The sequence below is a fragment of the Hesperophylax consimilis genome, chromosome 11, assembly GCF_061612785.1.
Source record: "Hesperophylax consimilis isolate HC1 chromosome 11, BYU_Hcon_1.0, whole genome shotgun sequence".
Taxonomy (NCBI): domain Eukaryota; kingdom Metazoa; phylum Arthropoda; class Insecta; order Trichoptera; family Limnephilidae; genus Hesperophylax; species Hesperophylax consimilis.
In genome coordinates, this window is record NC_142846.1 from 18,086,376 (window position 1) to 18,113,543 (window position 27,168).

The 27,168-nt window shown below is 32.7% G+C and overlaps 1 protein-coding gene across 1 annotated transcript in view; it reads left to right on the forward strand.

Annotated features, from left to right (window-relative positions):
- The window catches only part of LOC149419880 (uncharacterized), an 88,126-nt gene that overhangs the window by 10,982 nt on the left and 49,976 nt on the right, over positions 1-27,168 (forward strand). Inside the window, exons 2-6 of the mRNA XM_089637562.1 lie at positions 4,804-4,930; positions 5,596-5,704; positions 12,647-12,698; positions 22,647-22,773; positions 23,439-23,547. Coding sequence (XP_089493688.1) covers positions 4,804-4,930; positions 5,596-5,704; positions 12,647-12,698; positions 22,647-22,773; positions 23,439-23,547 — 524 coding nt within the window. The remainder of the gene's footprint in view (positions 1-4,803; positions 4,931-5,595; positions 5,705-12,646; positions 12,699-22,646; positions 22,774-23,438; positions 23,548-27,168) is intronic.

Here is a 27,168-nt window from a genome sequence, read left to right on the forward strand (position 1 = left end):
TATGATAAAACATGATTGATCCTTGAAAAGCATTGTGAAATATGCTAAACCATCATTAAAAACCGTTAAACATCGTAAAATATGATAAAACCATGAAAAACATAGAAAAATATGGAAAAACATCTCTTTAATCAGTTAAACGTAGTAAAAAGACGGTAAAACATCATATAACATAATTAAGACTTTAGAAACACAGTAAAATATGGTCAAATACCATTTGAAACCAGAAAAATTTGTCAAATATATGGCGACAGACGGTAAATTATCGTATTATGTGATAACACTTGAAAAACATAGTAAAAACACATCGCAAAGTAGTAGGAAACATAAAGACATATTGAAAGACATTGTAAAACGTTTCGTGTAAGATAGCCTATAGACCGTCTTTTAGGATTGCCAAACATTTTCTTCCCACCACGAAGTTGACTATGCCTTGCAATGTGTTTTCTAATGTTAGGATTATGCGGAAGGTAGCTCCACGGTTAGGTAGCACGGGCGCCATCGGGAAATAGCTTGACGATTGATTCACGATGTTGAGAGATATACGCTAGAGTTGTGTTTTCATCCAGTGCTCTGTGTTTGACGGCTTGCTGACGGCGTGGCGTACAGATACGTTTTATTTTTTGTTACCTTTTCTTATTCATTATTTTTGTTTGTTTTATTGGTTTACGACGCAGTTGCTGGTATTATTTCTATCATTTATTATTTCTTAAATAATAAGTATTGTTTGTTTTTTTTTTATTATAAATTTAATTTAGACCATCCGAACATCCTCAAAATTCGCAGAACTTCTCTTGGTGAATAATCATACCCCACTTAACAACAAGGGTCCTAAACCATTGCATATAGAAAAAAAGGGCATTAGATTAAATTTACTTGAACAATTAGAAATCAATAAACGAACGAATGACCCAAATTTAACACTAATTAATAAAGTACGGAAAATAATTTACTCACCACTTCTCAGTATTTTCACAAAACCCAAGCAGTATAATGCACCCAAATAATTCATAGCAATTAAGTCATTAGTAAATAATTAAGAACTCATTACCATTTACTGAGGGGAAAATATAGATTGGTTTAACCAACAATAGATCATGTCATCGGTTTAACCAGTAATAAATCAATGTTTGCACCTTCAAAATTTACATTTGAAATAGTATAAATACGTCGTCTCAATGTGGACTAACCACAGTTTGAAAATTGCCTTGTAAGCCGAAACAGCTGTCACAATAATAAAAAACTAAAACACTTGCAGAACTTAATAATAATATTATCAAATTTAATCTAAATTAAATTTATAATAAAAAAAAATTAAATGGAGTTCTACGAATTAAACACAAAAACAATAAATAACTATTGTTTGATTTTTTTTTGTAATTTGTTGAAATGGCGGAGGACAAAAATCGACCTCCGGACCCTGAGTCCATTTCTTATATTGTAGACGACTACGATTCTGATGATATTCAGACTTCTGTAACCATTCCTCCCGAAAACGACGACCACCGCTTTGCCTTAATGTACCTCCTAAAATTAAATCTCTTTCACAATCAAACGAAGCCCCAATTTCTCATGGAAGTTATAATGATACCATTCCTCGAGAAGCAAAAGCTATTGAGCTTATGTATTCTATTTCATCTTCAGCTCCATTTACTGTCAATGTCCAAAGGACTGAACAGGGGAAAATAATTCATCCCCTGGATTTTGGTAAATTTATTTTTAGCTCAAAACTCAATAACCTTGGTATTATAAATGGATCAATAAAACCGGAAGGTCGATACAAACTATCCATAGAATTACTTTTAATTTAACCAGAATAGGCAGAGTAAGAGGAATCCCAACCGATCTATCAGAAACAGTAATAGTAGACGCTCTTAATGACTCTCAATTAACTCCAAAAGTTTTAAAAGCACGTCGTTTGAATTTCAAGGATACTTCCACCGGCACCACTATATAGAAACCTTTTTATTTATTATAACGCTCTTACCGTTGAAATATACAGATTCCCGACTATCCAATGTTTCAACTGTTGCCGTTTTGGAAATTAAACCTATTTGTCGTTCCCCTCCTTATTGTTTCCATTGCGGAGAGGATCATCCCTTTAAACAGTGTCAAAATACAAGGAATAACCCTATTTGTATTAATTGTAAGGGCAACCAAACTGCTGTTAGTGTGGCCTGTCCAGAGTTATCTAGACAGAGAAATATCAAACAGACAATGGCTGCAGACAACATTTCCTACTTTCAGGCCTCTCAATTATTCCCTCCCACAAAAAAATCTATTGCAGAGATAACGACTAACGCTTCTCTTTTTCATTTTTCTTCCCCTAAATCCCTTCTTTCACCTTCCCACAAAGAAACAATTTTCAAACCGATAAAATCTAATCCAAAATTTATTCCTTCTTTCGATAAAAAACTACATAATGATCTTTTACTTAACCCGAAGGGGAATAATAAATCCCAGGCTCCCAATGGGACTGCCTTAAAAAACTTTTCCACTTCCGATATCTTCCCTAAGGTCATGATTGAAAATTCTTTTTTTATTCAAACTTTAATTACCCTATTAATTACGATCCTTTCAAATAACAATAAAGTACCGTCCAGAGCTGCCGAATATATGAAATCTTTACTCTCTAGCCTTCCCGATGTATCCGCAACTGAGCAAAATACTTCAATGGAATAGTAGAAGTCTATTCGCAAATTGATCTTGTACAGTTACTTGATGAACATAATATTTCAGTTGCTGCCATCTCCGAAACCTGGTTAAAACCCTCATACCAATTTAAAATTCCTGGATATCACTGTCTAAGACATGATAGACTGGATGGCAAAGGTGGCACTGCTTTTATTATACATAATTCTATCCCTTTTAAACAAATTATTTTCCACACTCTCTCCAATAATTTTCAGAAAGTAGAAGCTGTTGTATCTGATATTACATAACTATTAATATATATCCCTCCCTTTACAATTTTTGTTGAAAACGAATGGTCAACATTTATATCCTAGATTCGTCCCCCGTAAATGATACTTGGGGACTTCAATGCTCATTCTCCTTCTTGGGGCAGTGAGTTAACAAACCGTTCTGGCCATAATCTATTAGATTTTATGGATACATATTATTTATGTATTCTTAATGACGGATCTCCAACTCGTTTTACTGCCCCTCAACATCGGAAAAGTGGAGTCGATTTATCTTTTTGCTCATCTTCGGTGATTCCCATATGTTCTCGGAATATTCTTAAAAATCCCCTTTCCAGTGACCATTTTCCTATAATAATTACCTTCCACCATCTATCTTCCACGCATTCCTTTTCGATAAACAATAGTTTTAAATTTACAACGAAAGACGCGAATTGGAGAAATTTTTCTTCAGAATTAGACTCCATTGTTCAAGCATCTAAGTCTTCCCTTGTCAACACTAGTTTACAATGTGAATTATTTCCTAACATGATAGTAAAAGCTGCAGAATTAACACTTAAAAAACGTAATGTTAACATTAAGATAAAACAAACCACCCCACTGTGGGATGAAGAATGCACTAGTGTCGTTAAATCCAGAAGAGAAGCATTTTCCATTTTCCGTAAATGTATGTCTTTCGAAAATTACCTTTCTGTGAAACGCGTCCAGGCAGAAGCGAAACGCGTTTTGAAAAACAAAAAGCGGTCTGGATGAATGAATCTCCCCAGTCATCCGTTTGGTCCTATTTAAAAAAATTCGGTTCGTCATATACCTTAGGCATTTGGTTTGACACGAAACTTAACTTTATCAAGCATATTGAAATAATTACCAATAAAGCTTTGAAAATGCTGGGATTTATTTTAAGGGTATCTAGTGATTTCAAAAATGTAAATACTGTAAAAACATTATAAATTTCACTCCTTGTTGAATATAATATAATATAATATAATATACAGTTGAGTTTCTCTGTAAGGAAAGAAGAGGTTTATTGTGTTAATCTCATAAGATTTACATAAAGAAAAGCATTCAGTAACAAAACATTACCTGTAAGGAAAGAAACGACATTTAATGTTATTAATTGTTATGTCAATTCCTTAATCACAATCACGATAGCAATTACAAATTATTGAAATTATTCCCATCAATCTGCCTTGTCACAACCCATAGATTACATTTACTATGTCTTAAACCATAGATTACGAAATATCGAGTCGACTGTGTAGGTACTGTGGCGCACATCCAGCTAGTGACAGTCCACGACACACACTGCCACAATGACAAGACAAGCTCGGCATTGCCTTGAATTAAAGAAAATTATATTTTTCTTTACATATATATTTATGCTCTCTATGGTATGTTTGGGATCGCACCAACCTCCCCACAGTCCGGAATAAATATAATTATTATATAAGTGTAAAATTATTTAAGGTCTGAAACCAACAAGGCAGTTATGACAATTATTATTATAAAGGAAACCAACCCGACGAAGGCTCGCTGCTAAGACGCGCTAGTATAGCATACTGCCATCAGAACAGTGGGAAAGTTGATGTGGGCTAATTTAATTAAAATAAAATAATAAAAAATTAAATGTGTGATAAAAAAGTATGAGTGCAATGCTTATTAAGCTGGGGACTCGCTTCCAGATAAAATTATAGTTGTTAATTTATTTGTGGATTTATCTGCGGACGCATTTAAAGAGAAAACCATTCTTGAGTTTGAAGTACAGTTTTAAAATTCTTATTGCTGACTAGGTGTTTTCGGAACCAATCTCATAAGCTGAAATGTCAGACATTGAAAGTATTGTCTCTCTTCAGTTTACATAATGTCTGTTGTTTGATTCTAGATGGAAAGACATCAGATTGGACGACGGTGTTGAACATGAATGTGATAGCGCTGAGCATCGCTACTCGGGAGGCCCTGAAGAGCATGAGGACTCGAGGAGATGATGGTCAGATAATCAATATCAACAGGTTCAACTTTCGACTTATTATCATACTCATCAATAAAAATAATTCACAATGTTAAAAGATTAAGGAAGAAATGATGAAGCATACTTCACTTTGAAGCAAGAGGTTCTGTATCAGATTCAGATTTAAAGATTGCCAGCAGTGCATTCCAGTTTTAAAATGTACTTAGTATTTCATATAGGTGTAGCACATTGATTAGTTGGGGTACCGCAATTCATTTACTCCACTAAGACACATTTCTAAAATAATTGAATAAATAATAGTGCTTCGTCAACGTTCGCAAAAACATCTCGAGAATAAAAGACACGCATTCATCACTGAAAATCTCGGTTATTTTTCAGGTGACAAATCAAATAAGCAATAAATGTTGAATGAAACATACGTGTACACATTGAATTATTTGGCGGGTTTAGAATAAACCGACGCGACGTAGCGCAATGGTAGAGAATCTGACCGACAATCAGAAAGCTGCGGGTTCAATTCCCGTCAGCGGCATTTATTTTTTCAATTTATACAATACGGGTGTTTCAGGCTTGTCATCCTTTGTGCTATGCATAAAAAATTATTTATAAACATTAAAATATTTGAAAAAAGATTAATTTGTACTTATTGTTCAGAAATTATTGTAAGGAACATATGAATAAATACATGTTATGTGTGTGTTTCAGCATTGTGGGCCACCAGATCCCTCGCCACCAGGGCTTTAACGCCGGTATCTACTCCCCCAGCAAGTACGCAGTCACCGCCCTCACGGAGACTGTGTCCCACGAGCTCTCTGTGAGAAAAAATTGCATTAGATTAGAAAGGGCAAATCGGAAGTAGACCCTCAACCTGCTATAACACCTACTTCAACGGCATCCTCTGTTAATAAAAACACATCCTCAAAATTCGCAGAACATCTCTTGGTGAATAATCATACCCCACTTAACAACAAGGGTCCTAAACCATTGCATATAGAAAAAAAATTGCATTACATTAGACTCTTTCGATGTGTTTTTACTATGTTTTGCAAGGTCTTATCACGTAGTACGATGATTTATCGTCTGTCACCATAAACTTGACTTTAATTTATGGTTTTTAATTGTATTTAACAATATTTCACTGTGTTTCTCAAGTTTTAATTATGTTATTTGATGTTTTATCGTCTTTTTACTACGTTTAACTGATTTAAGAGACGTTTTACCACATTTTTCTATGTTTTTCATGGTTTTATCATATTTTACGATGTTTTACGATTTTTAATGATGGTTTACCATATTTCACAATGCTTTTCAAAGATCAATCATGTTTTACCATATATTTTACTGGTTTTTGTGATATTTTCCACATTTTTTGTTTTTTAAGGTCATTTTCATCATGTAAAACGTCTTCCGTCATATATTAGACTAGTTTTTACGGTTTTTAATGATTTTTTACAATATTTGACAATGTTTTTAAAGGTTTAGCATGCTGTTTGCTCTTTTAGAGACTTCTGCCATACATTTGACTACATTAAACGGTTTTTAATGATATTGTACCATATTTTACGAGCATAAATTAATTAATCGGAATATTTTTACGGTATTCTATCATTTTGATGAGTTGATTGCGGATGAGGCCTTTTTAGCCATAATTTAATCAGATTTTCAAGGTTTTACCATATTTCACTGTCTTCCACCATATATTTGTATGTTTTACCACACTTTACCGTCTTCCACCATACATTTGTATGTTTTACCACATTTTACTGTCTTCCACCACATATTTGTATGTTTTACCACATTTTATTGTCTTCCACCCAACATTTGTATGTTTTACCATATTTTACGGTCTCCCACCATACATTTGTATGTTTTACCACATTTTACTGCCTTCCACCACATATTTATATGCTTTACCACATTTTATTGTCTTCCACCCAACATTTGTATGTTTTACCATATTTTACGGTCTCCCACCATACATTTGTATGTTTTACCACATTTTATTGTCTTCCACCACATATTTGTATGTTTTACCACATTTTACCGTCTTCCACCCAACATTTGTATGTTTTACCATATTTTACTCTCTTCCAGCATACATTTGTAAGTTTTACTACATTTTACTGTCTTCCACCACATATTTGTATGTTTTACCACATTTTACCGTCTTCCACCACATATTTGTATGTTTTACCACATTTTTCCGTCTTCTAGCATACATTTGTATGTTTTACCCTATTTTATCCCATTTTAGAATTTTTACCGTGTTTAAGATTATTTTAGCACATGTTTTCATTCTTCACAGTATTTTTCTACGCTGGACCTGTTTCATTTTTTTATACCGTATTTCCCATGTTAAATAATGATTCATCACATCATCAATTGATTAAATGTCATTTATGAACCTTCGCTATGTTTTTCCACCATTTACTGTTTTTAAAGATATATATTAGTATCTTACTATGTTAAACCATATTTGCATGTGTTTTACAACGTTGGTAAATTATGGTTTAAAATGACAAAAACAAGACGAAAAATGAGGAACAGGTTAACCATTAGACGTTTGGGAAAATTTTATAAAGAAAACTAAGAAAAATGGTAGAAAAAGAGTAAATACGCTTAAACATGGAAAAACACGACCAGTATTGTGAAAAATTGTCAAATGTGGTTAAAGATGACAAAGCATGGCAAAAAATTAGGAATTTGTTGATAAACGGTACGCTGTCTAAAAGACTGCCAAACATAGTATACATGGTAAAATGTGTTTAAAGCTAGAACACTCACAATACAAGTTAAAACAAGTAAAACATGTGAAAAAATGGTAAAATTCGTTGAAACCTAGCGAAAACATGGTTAAATAATTTAATAAAGGTAAGATTAGCAAAAAATGACGAAATTCAGTAGGAAAAATTGAAAAATGTTAAAATTTGTAAAACTTGGTGATATTTTCTTGAGCACAGCTAAATTAACATATTAAAAGCATCGAAAATAGGTTTTCATGCAAGAGAAACCCAATATCGGCGAAATGTTCACAATAATGAAAGTTCGTGAACAGACTCAATCAAAGTACACAGTGAAAAAAAAAATTCAGTAAAAGTGCTGAAAAATACGTAAAAATGGTAAACGGTAAGTTTAAATTGGTAAAAAATCGCAAAGAACAATCCAGAAAATTGGCGAAAAACGGATAATAGTGTCAAAAAATGTCAAAGATGAGATTTTTCAAAAAATGAACGGAATAGATATAGAATAGGAAGTAGAACGGGAAAACTTACAAACTATATACAATGAAGAAAAAACAAATGGATAATAGACTAAACAATTTCACACATCGGAAAAGTGCAAAAGACGATTTATCGCATGAAATTCAGTTAAATATCGTTGAAGGCCAAAAAAACATAAAATAGAAAACATGTTTTAAGTTGGCGAAATATATTTTTTTAATATATTTTATAAAATACAGTATAATTATTTATATTTACAAAATAACAATATATTTCAAATTATAATTGAACATGTTTACCTTCACGAGAGTCTATAATACTCGTATGTTAAGGGGATAGGAAATGTATAAGATTCAGTAAAACAGTATATCCAAGATTTTCCACAATTTACACCATTTTAAACTATATTTTATTAATTATAGGCCATTAAGAATGTTTTTCCTCTTTTTTACTATATTTTGTGTCCACATCGAATATTTCTTTTAAAAGATTTATGTTCATTTGGAAATAAATTAAATTAATTTACATTATACTGTGTCCGATCGGACAAAACTGTGTCCGATCGGACAAATAATTGTCCGATCAGACGATTTTTTGTCCAATCGGACAATACTTTGTCCGATCGGACAAGTCTGTGTCCGATTGGACAAGTCTGTGTCCATCAGAATTGGACAATAATTTATCCGATCGGACACAGACTTGTCCGATCGGACACAGCCTTGTCCGATCGGACACAGACCTGTCCGATCGGACAAAGAATTGTCCGATCGGACAATTATTTGTCCGATCGGACACAGTTTTGTCCGATCGGACAAAGTATTGTCCGATCGGACACAGACTTGTCCGATCGGACAATTATTTGTCCGATCGGACACAGTTTTGTCCGATCGGACACAGTATTGTCTGATCGGACAAAGTATTGTCCGATGGGAATAACTTTATCCAATTGGACAACACTTTAGACAACTGCTACGTCGGATGTTTTTGTTAGGACATTTCTGTCCATCTGTCAATACAATAATTTGTAGAATTACAATTCTTTTGATAAATTCAAAATTTTCTCCACAATTTTTCAAAGGGATGCGTCAATGCATACGTTCAACAATAAACATACTAACGCGTAGTAATGAGAAATTACGGTTAGAAGTTGAAAAGCGGTAAATGACGTTAAAAATAGCAACGGCAAAGAGTTACTTAATCAATAAAGTAAAATGCAGTAATAATGTCCAACGTTAAATAACTCTTACTTTATTGTAAAAAGGTGGTTAAAGGTAAAGAGATTAATTAAATTAAATAAAATTGATTTCTTAAAAAATCAGAATACGGGATAAAACGCTTAAACGCATAAAAATGGCATAAAATGGTAAAAATGATAAAATACTTTAAAATTGTAGAAAAACAAATATGATAGAGTAAAGCAATAAGCATTTAAATACACTTTAAAGCATTAAAATGGTTAAAGGGATAAAATAATGTAAAAATTCAGAAACCAAAATATGATGATATGAATTAAATACGCTTAAAAGCATAAAAATGGTTAATAATGGTAAAAAGGATAAAATACTGTTAAAATGCAGAAACTCAAATATGATAGAGAAACGCAACTAGCACTAAATACGCTTAAAAGCATAAAAATGGTTAATAATGGTAAAAAGGACAAAATACTGTAAAAATGCAGAAACACAAATATGATGGAGAATCGCAACTACCGTAAAATATCATAAAACATGGTAAAAAATACAGTCTTTTAGTTAGTATACCATGTTTTCTCAATTTTGCTGTGCTTTCTCTTGTTTAAGCAAATTAAACACAATTCATCCCTTGTTTTACCGTGTTTGATCAATTTTTCAATTTTTTGTTTGACATTCACAATGAATTCCAATATTTTACGTTTTAACCACGTTTCGTTTTGTTTTACCATATTATATCACTATTTACTTTGTTTTAGCGTGTTTTACCAATTTTTACATTGATTTACATTATTTTATGATTTTTTTCCATGTATTACGGTGTTTCATACAAAACTCATAAAAACATGGTTTAATATTATGAATATATATTGTCTTTAATTGTATAACAATTGTTTTAGCGAGTATTAACGTGTATTGATGTTTTCGCGTCTCAACTTACTTATTGCATTTTTACTGCATTTTAAACAGGCATTTTACGTCTTTGTCCACACAACTGCATTGTACCACTTTTACGCTTACACATTTCACGGTTTTTACGTGTTAACCTAGTTTTAAGGTATGATTTTCTAAATCTTACATTTTTTGCCATATACTGCTATTTATTAAATCATTGACAGCATTTAGCTTTTTATTAAATTTTTAAACGAGGTAAACCTGGTCTATAAGGGCCTGCAGGTATATTTCACTGATTTTAAACAGATTTAAATTTTTCCGATTTTTTTCATTGCTTTACATATCTTATTGATTTTTTCAATGTTTTACCAAGTATAACCCAATAAGGAGGTAAAACACATAAAAACATGGTTGAATAGGACGATACGTGGCAAAATGTCATAAAAAGAGGTGATGTTTCGAAAATTAACCATATTTCACCAATTAACGTGGTAAATTCATAAAAACATGAGTCAATATAAAAAAACGTGGTAAGATATTAAAAAACGTCACAACACGTGGAAAACGTGGCAAACCATGGCAAAATGACATAAAAGAAGTTAAAACATCGTAAAATAATTTTTTTTCCCATTGTATCATTTTTACCGTGTTTTACATTATTTAACCACATTTTATCTTTTTTACCGTATTTTACATTATTTGAACACATTTTATCATTCTTTACGGAAGTTTACGATTTTCGACGTCCTACTGGACATATAAAATTTCCGATCGGACAGTATTTTCCATCTTCGAGAATTTTAACTGTGCTATGCCAACTTTTGCCATTCATTAAACTTTTAACCGCATTTTCGACTAAACAGCCATATTTAACCTTTTTTAAATTGTTATCTTGGTTAGCCTGGTTTTAAGGGCCTTTAGGCATATTTTACTAATTTTTGGCGAGATTTTCCAATTTTTCTTATGTTATAAGTATATTTTTAATTGTTTTCCATATTTCACTATGTTTCAACATATTTCACCAAATAACGAAGAAAAATACATAAAAACATGGTAAAATATGATCAAACGCGGTAAGATACTAAAAGACACGATATATTACGCCGTAAACGTTTCAAAACGTGGAAAATGTGATAAACCGAGGTGATGTTTTGAATTTATCACCACATTTCACCAAATAACGTGTTAAAAATCATAAAAACATGGTTCAATATGATGAAACGTGGTGAGATACTAAAAAACGTCACAACACGTGATAAATGTGGTTAAACGAGAGTAAATGTGATAAAACGAGGTAAAACATCATAAAATATCATTTAAAACGTAATTAAATTTATGGTGGTAGATGGTGAAACAATTCTTACATGGATAAAAGCTTGAAAATTTGATAATTCGTTGAAAATCATTAAAAGATGTAGGAAGTATGGTAAAACATAATCCAAAAGGTACACAACATGCTAAAACACTATAAATTCATGTAAAATATGTTAAAATATTCTAAAACACGGAAAATGAACTTGAAAATTCCAAAACTAAATTGGTAAACATGCTTAATGTGACAGAAGATGGTAAAACCTAGAAAATATGATAACATTATGTTAAGAGATGACAAGTTGCTTAAATATATAGAGTGGGAGACGACAAAACACAGTTAAACCTTGAAAAACATGGTAAAACACTATAAAATTGAGTAAACACGGTCAACGTAGTTACACACCGTAAATTATGAACATAAAAGATTGCATTTTTTTAATGAATTAAATACCGGAAACTGAATAGATATCCTTGACATGCGTTGTCCCATAAAAAAACGTCGTAGAAGTTGACGTAGTTAAACTTAGTAAAACGTGGATATTAATGTAGGTGAAGAACTGTAAAAATGTATAAATACTTAATTTTATCGTCTATAGGTTCCCCCAAGCGGTTAAAAATTAGTTAATCACAATAAAACTTATTTTCATTCCAGGATGTCAGGAGGTTAGTGCGATTCCACACGTCCCATAAAGATATACATGTTTTTGTAGAAAAATTAGATACAAAAAAATAGCAATGAAGTACAACTATGTAGGGCGTGGTCTTGAGTATCGGATGAGAGTATGTACATGACAAACCGTATAACATTTTCCTGATGGGATTGCCATCGGGATAGTTTGTTTATATATATGGTAGGTATATTCCTAGCTTTCAATTTCTCCCATAATGTTTTATGACAGACCCTGTCGAAGGCATCACTTAGTTCTAAGAAGTACTCTCATAGGAAATTGTTTTGTTTGCATCGCTAATAAATGTATATGCGCCATTTGTCAGTCTTTCAATATCGATACAACTGTACTTATTTTCGGTGTCGAAATGCTAAAGTTCTTTCCCAAATATGGGTTGAGCCTTAAAATCTCCCATTAAAATGATTTCAGAGTGTGTGTTATATTGAATGATCGTGTTTATTTTGAAAAGGTAGTTGGTGAAGTCGGTAAGGTTGTCCGCATGACATACCGGCATGTAGACAGTCAGTATGCTTATCGTCCCTCCGTTGGTAGTTGACTGAATACCAGCGATATTCTTACTTCTGCAGCTCGTATTAAAGTACTGCGACTCCTCCGTAGGGTCGGACCCGTAGTGGTCCGTTTGTTCAATCTACAGCAGAGGTACCCCACCCCTGGATGTTCGGATAATTGGATAGATTCGATGTTTCGTTTTGTAATAACCACGTTTCTTGCAAAAGTATTACATCGTAGGTATCGCACATATCTATAATGAAGTTGATGTTTCTTTTATAACTTAAAACATTACCAGTCTGCAAAATTCTTTGTTCGTGTAGGTTTTGAAATCTTTCTTTGGTATAGTTAACTTGAAAGATCCAAATTGGGTGGGATTTCGTTGTATTATTTTTTCTACTTGGATTTTACTTCCTTCTATTTTACTATTGATAAAGTTTGGAATATTATCCTCAGTTACGCAACTGTCGAACCTCGAAACAAAGAGCGATGTTTTTAATTCTTAGAAATATTTTGACAAGCAAATTATAATATTTTCACCTTGATTATGTCAATGGCAGTGCTTAAACAAAACCTACTTTGGTAAACAGGCTACAAAAATATGTCGTATTTTGTTATTCGGCGGTACATCCTCACTGCATATTCCTACGGGGAAAGAGAATTTTTGATTGAAAAAATATTTGTCTAGTAAATTTCCACTCAAGACGCCTGCAAATGTAAGTTTATCGACTTTTGTCATAGCAGTAAACCCTCTCTCCTTCCCTTTCGGGGACACATGGTTACATAATATGTAAACGTATGTAGCGTATATCTCTCAACATCGTGAATCAATCGTCAAGCTATTTCCCGATTGCGCCCATGCTACCTAACCGTGGAGCTACTTTCCGCCTACTCCTAACATTATAAAACACATTGCAAGGCATAGTCAACTTCGTGGTAGGAAGAAAATGTTTGGCAATCTTAAAAGACAGTCTAGACTATCTTACACGATACGTTTTACAATGTCTTTCAATGTGTCTTTATGTTTCCTACTACCTTTCGATGTGTATTTACTATGTTTTGCAAGGTCTTATCACGTAGTACGATGATTTATCGTCTGTCGCCATAAACTTGACTTTAATTTATGGTTTTTAATTGTATTTAACAATATTTCACTGTGTTTCTCAAGTTTTAATTATGTTATTCGATGTTTTATCGTCTTTTTACTACGTTTAACTGATTTAAGAGCCGTTTTACCACATTTTTCTATGTTTTTCATGGTTTTATCATATTTTACGATGTTTTACGATTTTTAATGATGGTTTACCATATTTCACAATGCTTTTCAAAGATCAATCATGTTTTACCATATATTTTACTGGTTTTTGTGATATTTTCCACATTTTTTGTTTTTTAAGGTCATTTTCATCATGTAAAACGTCTTCCGTCATATATTAGACTAGTTTTTACGGTTTTTAATGATTTTTTTACAATATTTGACAATGTTTTTAAAGGTTTAGCATGCTGTTTGCTCTTTTAGAGACTTCTGCCATACATTTGACTACATTAAACGGTTTTTAATGATATTGTACCATATTTTACGACCATTAATTAATTAATCGGAATATTTTTACGGTATTCTATCATTTTGATGAGTTGATTGCGGACAAGGCCTTTTTTGCAATAATTTAATCAGATTTTCAAGGTTTTACCATATTTCACCGTCTTCCACTATTTATTTGTATGTTTTACCACATTTTACCGTCTTCCACCCAACATTTGTATGTCTTACCACATTTTACTGTCTTCCACCATACATTTGTATGTTTTACCACATTTTACCATCCTCCACCATATATTTGTATGATTTACCAAATTTCACCGTCTTCCACCACAAATTTGTATGTTTTACCACATTTTACCGTCTTCAACTCTACATTTGTATGTCTTACCACATTTTACGGTCTTACACCATACATCTGTATGTTTTACCACATTTTACGTTTCTCCACCATATATTTGTATGATTTACCAAATTTCACCGTCTTCCACCATATATTTGTATGTTTTACCACATTTTACCGTCTTCCACCATAAATTTGTATGTTTTAACACATTTTACCGTCTTCCACCATACATTTGTATGTTTTACCAAATTTCACCGTCTTCTACCTATATTTGTATGTTTTACCGAATTTCACCGTCATCCACCATATATTTTTATGTTTTTGTAACATTTTACCGTCTTCCACCATACATTTGCATGTTTTCCACAATCCACCGTCTTTCACCAAACATTTGTATGTTTTCCCACATTTAACCGTCTTCCACCATTAATTTGTATGTCTTACATCAATTTACCATCTTCCACTATACATGTGATTGTTTTTAGACATTTTACCGTCTTCCACCATACATTTGTGTGTTTAACGATATTTACCGTCTTCCACCAAACATTTGTATGTTTTACAACATTTTACCGTCTTCCACCATACATTTGTATGTTTTACCACATTTTACCGTCTTCTACCATTTATTTGTTTGTTTAACCACATTTTACCGTCTTCCACCATACATTTGAATGTTTTACCACATTTTACCGTCTTCCACCATAATTTTCTCTGTTTTACCTATTTTATCCAATTTTAGAATTTTTACCGTGTTTTGAATTATTTTGGCACAATTTATCATTCTTCACAGTGTTTTTATTTTTATTTTTGACCTTTTTTCTCTATTTCTTACGGTTTTTAATGATGGTTTACCATATTTCACAATGTTTTTAGAGGTTCAATCATGTTTTACCGTATACTTTAGTGGTTTTTAGTTATATTTTCCAAATTTGAGTTTTTCAAGGTCATTTTCAGAAAGTTTTCATCTTCCATCATATATTTGACTAGTTTTTACGGTTTTCAATGATTTTTTACAATATTTGACTATGTTTTTAAAGGTTTAGCATGCTGTTTGCTGTTTAAGAGTCTTCTACCATACATTTGACTACATTAAACGGTTTTGTATGATATTGTACCATAAAAAAAACTTATACTTATAAGCCGATATAAACTCAAAAAAATGATAGCTAGAAATGTCCTAACGGACACTAGAAATGTCCGATCGGATACAAGAAATGTCCGATGGGACACTAGAAATGTCCGATGGGATATTGAAATGTCCGATCGGACACTAGAAATGTCCTATCGGACATAGAAATGTCCTATCAGACACTAGAAATGTCCTATCGGACACTAGAAATGTCCGATGGGACATTTAAATGTCCGATCGGACACCAGATATGTCCTATCGGACAAGGAAATGTCCTATCGGACACTAGAAATGTCCGATCAGACACAAGAAAGTCCGATGGGACACTACAAATGTCCGATGGGACATTGAAATGTCCGATCGGACACAAAAAATGTCCGATAGGACACAAGAAATGTCAGATGGGACACTAGAAGTGTCCGATGGGACATTGAAATGTCCGATGGGACATTGAAATGTCCGATGGGACATTTAAATGTCCTATCGTACACTAGAAATGTCCGATCGGACACTAAAAATGTCCTTTCGGACATCCGAAATGTTCGATCAGACAGTATTTTACGTTTTTGAGTATTTGAAGTACAGTGTACAACATTTTTTTTAAATTTATTTTTTTTAGACCATTTTTTTCCATATTTCACCGTCTGTTTCCGTCCGTCACCACAAGTTTCTGTGTTTTACCTTCTTTTACCCCATTTTAGCATTTTTACTCTGTTAAACAATATTTTGGCACGTGTTTTCATTCTTCACAAGGTTTAACTATGTGAAACCTATTTTCACTATTTTTACCGTATTTTTCCGTAAAACATTCAAATATATGGTTGAGCACGTTAAAATGTGGTCAAACATTCAAATGTATGGTAGAAGACGGTTAAATGTGGTAAAACATGCAAATGTATGGTAGAAGACGGTAAATTGTATTAAAACTTTCGAATGTATGGTGGAAGACGGTAAAATGTGGTAAAACATACAAATGTATGGTAGAAGACGGTAAAATGTGGTAAAACATACAAATGTTTGGTGGAAGACGGTAAAATGTGACAAACATACAAATGTATGGTAGAAGACGGTAAAATGTGGTAAAACATACAAATGTATGGAGGAAGACGGTAAAATGTGGTAAGACATACAAATGTAGGGTGGAAGACGGTAAAATTTGGTAAAACATACAAATGTATGGTAGAAGACAGTAAATTGTATTAAAACATTCAAATGTATGGTGGAAGACGGTAAAATGAGGTAAAACATACAAATGTATGGTAGAAGACGGTAAAATGTGGTAAAACATACAAATGTTTGGTGGAAGACGGTAAAATGTGACAAACATACAAATGTATGGTAGAAGACGGTAAAATGTGGTAAAACATACAAATGTATGGAGGAAGACGTTAAAATGTGGTAAGACATACAAATGTAGGGTGGAAGACGGTAAAATTTGGTAAAACATACAAATGTATGGTGGAAGACGGTAAAATGTGGTAAGACATACAAACGTAGGGTGGAAGACGGTAAAATGTGGTAAAACATACAAATATGTGGTGGAAGACGGTGAAATTTGGTAAATCATACAAATATATGGTGGAAGACGGTAAAATGTGGTAAGACATACAAATGTAGGGTGGAAGACGGTAAAATGTGTTAAAACATACAAATATATGGTGGAAGACGGTTAAATATGGTAAAACATACAAATGTATGGTGGAAGACGGTAAAATGTGTTAAAACATACAAATATATGGTGGAAGACGGTTAAATATGGTAAAACATACAAATATATGGTGGAAGACGGTTAATAATGGTAAATCCTTGAAAATCTGATTAAATTATGGTAAAAAAGGCCTCGTCCGCAATCGACTCATCAAAATGATAGAATACAGTAAAAATATTCCGATTAATTAATTCATGGTCTTAAAATATGGTACAATATCATTTTAAACCATTTCATGTAGTCAAATGTATGGCATAAGACTCTAAAACAGCAAACAGCATACTGAACCTCTAAAAACATAGTCAAATATTGTAAAAAATCATTAAAAACCTTAAAAAATAGTCAAATATATGACGGAAGACGTTTAACATGATGAAAATGACCTTGAAAAACTAAAATTTGGAAAATATCACTAAAAACCAGTAAAGTATATGATAAAACATGATTGATCCTTGAAAAGCATTGTGAAATATGCTAAACCATCATTAAAAACCGTTAAACATCGTAAAATATGATAAAACCATGAAAAACATAGAAAAATATGGAAAAACATCTCTTTAATCAGTTAAACGTAGTAAAAAGACGGTAAAACATCATATAACATAATTAAGACTTTAGAAACACAGTAAAATATGGTCAAATACCATTTGAAACCAGAAAAATTTGTCAAATATATGGCGACAGACGGTAAATTATCGTATTATGTGATAACACTTGAAAAACATAGTAAAAACACATCGCAAAGTAGTAGGAAACATAAAGACATATTGAAAGACATTGTAAAACGTTTCGTGTAAGATAGCCTATAGACCGTCTTTTAGGATTGCCAAACATTTTCTTCCCACCACGAAGTTGACTATGCCTTGCAATGTGTTTTCTAATGTTAGGATTATGCGGAAGGTAGCTCCACGGTTAGGTAGCACGGGCGCCATCGGGAAATAGCTTGACGATTGATTCACGATGTTGAGAGATATACGCTAGAGTTGTGTTTTCATCCAGTGCTCTGTGTTTGACGGCTTGCTGACGGCGTGGCGTACAGATACGTTTTATTTTTTGTTACCTTTTCTTATTCATTATTTTTGTTTGTTTTATTGGTTTACGACGCAGTTGCTGGTATTATTTCTATCATTTATTATTTCTTAAATAATAAGTATTGTTTGTTTTTTTTTTATTATAAATTTAATTTAGACCATCCGAACATCCTCAAAATTCGCAGAACTTCTCTTGGTGAATAATCATACCCCACTTAACAACAAGGGTCCTAAACCATTGCATATAGAAAAAAAGGGCATTAGATTAAATTTACTTGAACAATTAGAAATCAATAAACGAACGAATGACCCAAATTTAACACTAATTAATAAAGTACGGAAAATAATTTACTCACCACTTCTCAGTATTTTCACAAAACCCAAGCAGTATAATGCACCCAAATAATTCATAGCAATTAAGTCATTAGTAAATAATTAAGAACTCATTACCATTTACTGAGGGGAAAATATAGATTGGTTTAACCAACAATAGATCATGTCATCGGTTTAACCAGTAATAAATCAATGTTTGCACCTTCAAAATTTACATTTGAAATAGTATAAATACGTCGTCTCAATGTGGACTAACCACAGTTTGAAAATTGCCTTGTAAGCCGAAACAGCTGTCACAATAATAAAAAACTAAAACACTTGCAGAACTTAATAATAATATTATCAAATTTAATCTAAATTAAATTTATAATAAAAAAAAATTAAATGGAGTTCTACGAATTAAACACAAAAACAATAAATAACTATTGTTTGATTTTTTTTTGTAATTTGTTGAAATGGCGGAGGACAAAAATCGACCTCCGGACCCTGAGTCCATTTCTTATATTGTAGACGACTACGATTCTGATGATATTCAGACTTCTGTAACCATTCCTCCCGAAAACGACGACCACCGCTTTGCCTTAATGTACCTCCTAAAATTAAATCTCTTTCACAATCAAACGAAGCCCCAATTTCTCATGGAAGTTATAATGATACCATTCCTCGAGAAGCAAAAGCTATTGAGCTTATGTATTCTATTTCATCTTCAGCTCCATTTACTGTCAATGTCCAAAGGACTGAACAGGGGAAAATAATTCATCCCCTGGATTTTGGTAAATTTATTTTTAGCTCAAAACTCAATAACCTTGGTATTATAAATGGATCAATAAAACCGGAAGGTCGATACAAACTATCCATAGAATTACTTTTAATTTAACCAGAATAGGCAGAGTAAGAGGAATCCCAACCGATCTATCAGAAACAGTAATAGTAGACGCTCTTAATGACTCTCAATTAACTCCAAAAGTTTTAAAAGCACGTCGTTTGAATTTCAAGGATACTTCCACCGGCACCACTATATAGAAACCTTTTTATTTATTATAACGCTCTTACCGTTGAAATATACAGATTCCCGACTATCCAATGTTTCAACTGTTGCCGTTTTGGAAATTAAACCTATTTGTCGTTCCCCTCCTTATTGTTTCCATTGCGGAGAGGATCATCCCTTTAAACAGTGTCAAAATACAAGGAATAACCCTATTTGTATTAATTGTAAGGGCAACCAAACTGCTGTTAGTGTGGCCTGTCCAGAGTTATCTAGACAGAGAAATATCAAACAGACAATGGCTGCAGACAACATTTCCTACTTTCAGGCCTCTCAATTATTCCCTCCCACAAAAAAATCTATTGCAGAGATAACGACTAACGCTTCTCTTTTTCATTTTTCTTCCCCTAAATCCCTTCTTTCACCTTCCCACAAAGAAACAATTTTCAAACCGATAAAATCTAATCCAAAATTTATTCCTTCTTTCGATAAAAAACTACATAATGATCTTTTACTTAACCCGAAGGGGAATAATAAATCCCAGGCTCCCAATGGGACTGCCTTAAAAAACTTTTCCACTTCCGATATCTTCCCTAAGGTCATGATTGAAAATTCTTTTTTTATTCAAACTTTAATTACCCTATTAATTACGATCCTTTCAAATAACAATAAAGTACCGTCCAGAGCTGCCGAATATATGAAATCTTTACTCTCTAGCCTTCCCGATGTATCCGCAACTGAGCAAAATACTTCAATGGAATAGTAGAAGTCTATTCGCAAATTGATCTTGTACAGTTACTTGATGAACATAATATTTCAGTTGCTGCCATCTCCGAAACCTGGTTAAAACCCTCATACCAATTTAAAATTCCTGGATATCACTGTCTAAGACATGATAGACTGGATGGCAAAGGTGGCACTGCTTTTATTATACATAATTCTATCCCTTTTAAACAAATTATTTTCCACACTCTCTCCAATAATTTTCAGAAAGTAGAAGCTGTTGTATCTGATATTACATAACTATTAATATATATCCCTCCCTTTACAATTTTTGTTGAAAACGAATGGTCAACATTTATATCCTAGATTCGTCCCCCGTAAATGATACTTGGGGACTTCAATGCTCATTCTCCTTCTTGGGGCAGTGAGTTAACAAACCGTTCTGGCCATAATCTATTAGATTTTATGGATACATATTATTTATGTATTCTTAATGACGGATCTCCAACTCGTTTTACTGCCCCTCAACATCGGAAAAGTGGAGTCGATTTATCTTTTTGCTCATCTTCGGTGATTCCCATATGTTCTCGGAATATTCTTAAAAATCCCCTTTCCAGTGACCATTTTCCTATAATAATTACCTTCCACCATCTATCTTCCACGCATTCCTTTTCGATAAACAATAGTTTTAAATTTACAACGAAAGACGCGAATTGGAGAAATTTTTCTTCAGAATTAGACTCCATTGTTCAAGCATCTAAGTCTTCCCTTGTCAACACTAGTTTACAATGTGAATTATTTCCTAACATGATAGTAAAAGCTGCAGAATTAACACTTAAAAAACGTAATGTTAACATTAAGATAAAACAAACCACCCCACTGTGGGATGAAGAATGCACTAGTGTCGTTAAATCCAGAAGAGAAGCATTTTCCATTTTCCGTAAATGTATGTCTTTCGAAAATTACCTTTCTGTGAAACGCGTCCAGGCAGAAGCGAAACGCGTTTTGAAAAACAAAAAGCGGTCTGGATGAATGAATCTCCCCAGTCATCCGTTTGGTCCTATTTAAAAAAATTCGGTTCGTCATATACCTTAGGCATTTGGTTTGACACGAAACTTAACTTTATCAAGCATATTGAAATAATTACCAATAAAGCTTTGAAAATGCTGGGATTTATTTTAAGGGTATCTAGTGATTTCAAAAATGTAAATACTGTAAAAACATTATAAATTTCACTCCTTGTTGAATATAATATAATATAATATAATATACAGTTGAGTTTCTCTGTAAGGAAAGAAGAGGTTTATTGTGTTAATCTCATAAGATTTACATAAAGAAAAGCATTCAGTAACAAAACATTACCTGTAAGGAAAGAAACGACATTTAATGTTATTAATTGTTATGTCAATTCCTTAATCACAATCACGATAGCAATTACAAATTATTGAAATTATTCCCATCAATCTGCCTTGTCACAACCCATAGATTACATTTACTATGTCTTAAACCATAGATTACGAAATATCGAGTCGACTGTGTAGGTACTGTGGCGCACATCCAGCTAGTGACAGTCCACGACACACACTGCCACAATGACAAGACAAGCTCGGCATTGCCTTGAATTAAAGAAAATTATATTTTTCTTTACATATATATTTATGCTCTCTATGGTATGTTTGGGATCGCACCAACCTCCCCACAGTCCGGAATAAATATAATTATTATATAAGTGTAAAATTATTTAAGGTCTGAAACCAACAAGGCAGTTATGACAATTATTATTATAAAGGAAACCAACCCGACGAAGGCTCGCTGCTAAGACGCGCTAGTATAGCATACTGCCATCAGAACAGTGGGAAAGTTGATGTGGGCTAATTTAATTAAAATAAAATAATAAAAAATTAAATGTGTGATAAAAAAGTATGAGTGCAATGCTTATTAAGCTGGGGACTCGCTTCCAGATAAAATTATAGTTGTTAATTTATTTGTGGATTTATCTGCGGACGCATTTAAAGAGAAAACCATTCTTGAGTTTGAAGTACAGTTTTAAAATTCTTATTGCTGACTAGGTGTTTTCGGAACCAATCTCATAAGCTGAAATGTCAGACATTGAAAGTATTGTCTCTCTTCAGTTTACATAATGTCTGTTGTTTGATTCTAGATGGAAAGACATCAGATTGGACGACGGTGTTGAACATGAATGTGATAGCGCTGAGCATCGCTACTCGGGAGGCCCTGAAGAGCATGAGGACTCGAGGAGATGATGGTCAGATAATCAATATCAACAGGTTCAACTTTCGACTTATTATCATACTCATCAATAAAAATAATTCACAATGTTAAAAGATTAAGGAAGAAATGATGAAGCATACTTCACTTTGAAGCAAGAGGTTCTGTATCAGATTCAGATTTAAAGATTGCCAGCAGTGCATTCCAGTTTTAAAATGTACTTAGTATTTCATATAGGTGTAGCACATTGATTAGTTGGGGTACCGCAATTCATTTACTCCACTAAGACACATTTCTAAAATAATTGAATAAATAATAGTGCTTCGTCAACGTTCGCAAAAACATCTCGAGAATAAAAGACACGCATTCATCACTGAAAATCTCGGTTATTTTTCAGGTGACAAATCAAATAAGCAATAAATGTTGAATGAAACATACGTGTACACATTGAATTATTTGGCGGGTTTAGAATAAACCGACGCGACGTAGCGCAATGGTAGAGAATCTGACCGACAATCAGAAAGCTGCGGGTTCAATTCCCGTCAGCGGCATTTATTTTTTCAATTTATACAATACGGGTGTTTCAGGCTTGTCATCCTTTGTGCTATGCATAAAAAATTATTTATAAACATTAAAATATTTGAAAAAAGATTAATTTGTACTTATTGTTCAGAAATTATTGTAAGGAACATATGAATAAATACATGTTATGTGTGTGTTTCAGCATTGTGGGCCACCAGATCCCTCGCCACCAGGGCTTTAACGCCGGTATCTACTCCCCCAGCAAGTACGCAGTCACCGCCCTCACGGAGACTGTGTCCCACGAGCTCTCTGTGAGAAAAAATTGCATTAGATTAGAAAGGGCAAATCGGAAGTAGACCCTCAACCTGCTATAACACCTACTTCAACGGCATCCTCTGTTAATAAAAACACATCCTCAAAATTCGCAGAACATCTCTTGGTGAATAATCATACCCCACTTAACAACAAGGGTCCTAAACCATTGCATATAGAAAAAAAATTGCATTACATTAGACTCTTTCGATGTGTTTTTACTATGTTTTGCAAGGTCTTATCACGTAGTACGATGATTTATCGTCTGTCGCCATAAACTTGACTTTAATTTATGGTTTTTAATTGTATTTAACAATATTTCACTGTGTTTCTCAAGTTTTAATTATGTTATTTGATGTTTTATCGTCTTTTTACTACGTTTAACTGATTTAAGAGACGTTTTACCACATTTTTCTATGTTTTTCATGGTTTTATCATATTTTACGATGTTTTACGATTTTTAATGATGGTTTACCATATTTCACAATGCTTTTCAAAGATCAATCATGTTTTACCATATATTTTACTGGTTTTTGTGATATTTTCCACATTTTTTGTTTTTTAAGGTCATTTTCATCATGTAAAACGTCTTCCGTCATATATTAGACTAGTTTTTACGGTTTTTAATGATTTTTTACAATATTTGACAATGTTTTTAAAGGTTTAGCATGCTGTTTGCTCTTTTAGAGACTTCTGCCATACATTTGACTACATTAAACGGTTTTTAATGATATTGTACCATATTTTACGAGCATAAATTAATTAATCGGAATATTTTTACGGTATTCTATCATTTTGATGAGTTGATTGCGGATGAGGCCTTTTTAGCCATAATTTAATCAGATTTTCAAGGTTTTACCATATTTCACTGTCTTCCACCATATATTTGTATGTTTTACCACACTTTACCGTCTTCCACCATACATTTGTATGTTTTACCACATTTTACTGTCTTCCACCACATATTTGTATGTTTTACCACATTTTATTGTCTTCCACCCAACATTTGTATGTTTTACCATATTTTACGGTCTCCCACCATACATTTGTATGTTTTACCACATTTTACTGCCTTCCACCACATATTTATATGCTTTACCACATTTTATTGTCTTCCACCCAACATTTGTATGTTTTACCATATTTTACGGTCTCCCACCATACATTTGTATGTTTTACCACATTTTATTGTCTTCCACCACATATTTGTATGTTTTACCACATTTTACCGTCTTCCACCCAACATTTGTATGTTTTACCATATTTTACTCTCTTCCAGCATACATTTGTAAGTTTTACTACATTTTACTGTCTTCCACCACATATTTGTATGTTTTACCACATTTTACCGTCTTCCACCACATATTTGTATGTTTTACCACATTTTTCCGTCTTCTAGCATACATTTGTATGTTTTACCCTATTTTATCCCATTTTAGAATTTTTACCGTGTTTAAGATTATTTTAGCACATGTTTTCATTCTTCACAGTATTTTTCTACGCTGGACCTGTTTCATTTTTTTATACCGTATTTCCCATGTTAAATAATGATTCATCACATCATCAATTGATTAAATGTCATTTATGAACCTTCGCTATGTTTTTCCACCATTTACTGTTTTTAAAGATATATATTAGTATCTTACTATGTTAAACCATATTTGCATGTGTTTTACAACGTTGGTAAATTATGGTTTAAAATGACAAAAACAAGACGAAAAATGAGGAACAGGTTAACCATTAGACGTTTGGGAAAATTTTATAAAGAAAACTAAGAAAAATGGTAGAAAAAGAGTAAATACGCTTAAACATGGAAAAACACGACCAGTATTGTGAAAAATTGTCAAATGTGGTTAAAGATGACAAAGCATGGCAAAAAATTAGGAATTTGTTGATAAACGGTACGCTGTCTAAAAGACTGCCAAACATAGTATACATGGTAAAATGTGTTTAAAGCTAGAACACTCACAATACAAGTTAAAACAAGTAAAACATGTGAAAAAATGGTAAAATTCGTTGAAACCTAGCGAAAACATGGTTAAATAATTTAATAAAGGTAAGATTAGCAAAAAATGACGAAATTCAGTAGGAAAAATTGAAAAATGTTAAAATTTGTAAAACTTGGTGATATTTTCTTGAGCACAGCTAAATTAACATATTAAAAGCATCGAAAATAGGTTTTCATGCAAGAGAAACCCAATATCGGCGAAATGTTCACAATAATGAAAGTTCGTGAACAGACTCAATCAAAGTACACAGTGAAAAAAAAAATTCAGTAAAAGTGCTGAAAAATACGTAAAAATGGTAAACGGTAAGTTTAAATTGGTAAAAAATCGCAAAGAACAATCCAGAAAATTGGCGAAAAACGGATAATAGTGTCAAAAAATGTCAAAGATGAGATTTTTCAAAAAATGAACGGAATAGATATAGAATAGGAAGTAGAACGGGAAAACTTACAAACTATATACAATGAAGAAAAAACAAATGGATAATAGACTAAACAATTTCACACATCGGAAAAGTGCAAAAGACGATTTATCGCATGAAATTCAGTTAAATATCGTTGAAGGCCTAAAAAACATAAAATAGAAAACATGTTTTAAGTTGGCGAAATATATTTTTTTAATATATTTTATAAAATACAGTATAATTATTTATATTTACAAAATAACAATATATTTCAAATTATAATTGAACATGTTTACCTTCACGAGAGTCTATAATACTCGTATGTTAAGGGGATAGGAAATGTATAAGATTCAGTAAAACAGTATATCCAAGATTTTCCACAATTTACACCATTTTAAACTATATTTTATTAATTATAGGCCATTAAGAATGTTTTTCCTCTTTTTTACTATATTTTGTGTCCACATCGAATATTTCTTTTAAAAGATTTATGTTCATTTGGAAATAAATTAAATTAATTTACATTATACTGTGTCCGATCGGACAAAACTGTGTCCGATCGGACAAATAATTGTCCGATCAGACGATTTTTTGTCCAATCGGACAATACTTTGTCCGATCGGACAAGTCTGTGTCCGATTGGACAAGTCTGTGTCCATCAGAATTGGACAATAATTTATCCGATCGGACACAGACTTGTCCGATCGGACACAGCCTTGTCCGATCGGACACAGACCTGTCCGATCGGACAAAGAATTGTCCGATCGGACAATTATTTGTCCGATCGGACACAGTTTTGTCCGATCGGACAAAGTATTGTCCGATCGGACACAGACTTGTCCGATCGGACAATTATTTGTCCGATCGGACACAGTTTTGTCCGATCGGACACAGTATTGTCTGATCGGACAAAGTATTGTCCGATGGGAATAACTTTATCCAATTGGACAACACTTTAGACAACTGCTACGTCGGATGTTTTTGTTAGGACATTTCTGTCCATCTGTCAATACAATAATTTGTAGAATTACAATTCTTTTGATAAATTCAAAATTTTCTCCACAATTTTTCAAAGGGATGCGTCAATGCATACGTTCAACAATAAACATACTAACGCGTAGTAATGAGAAATTACGGTTAGAAGTTGAAAAGCGGTAAATGACGTTAAAAATAGCAACGGCAAAGAGTTACTTAATCAATAAAGTAAAATG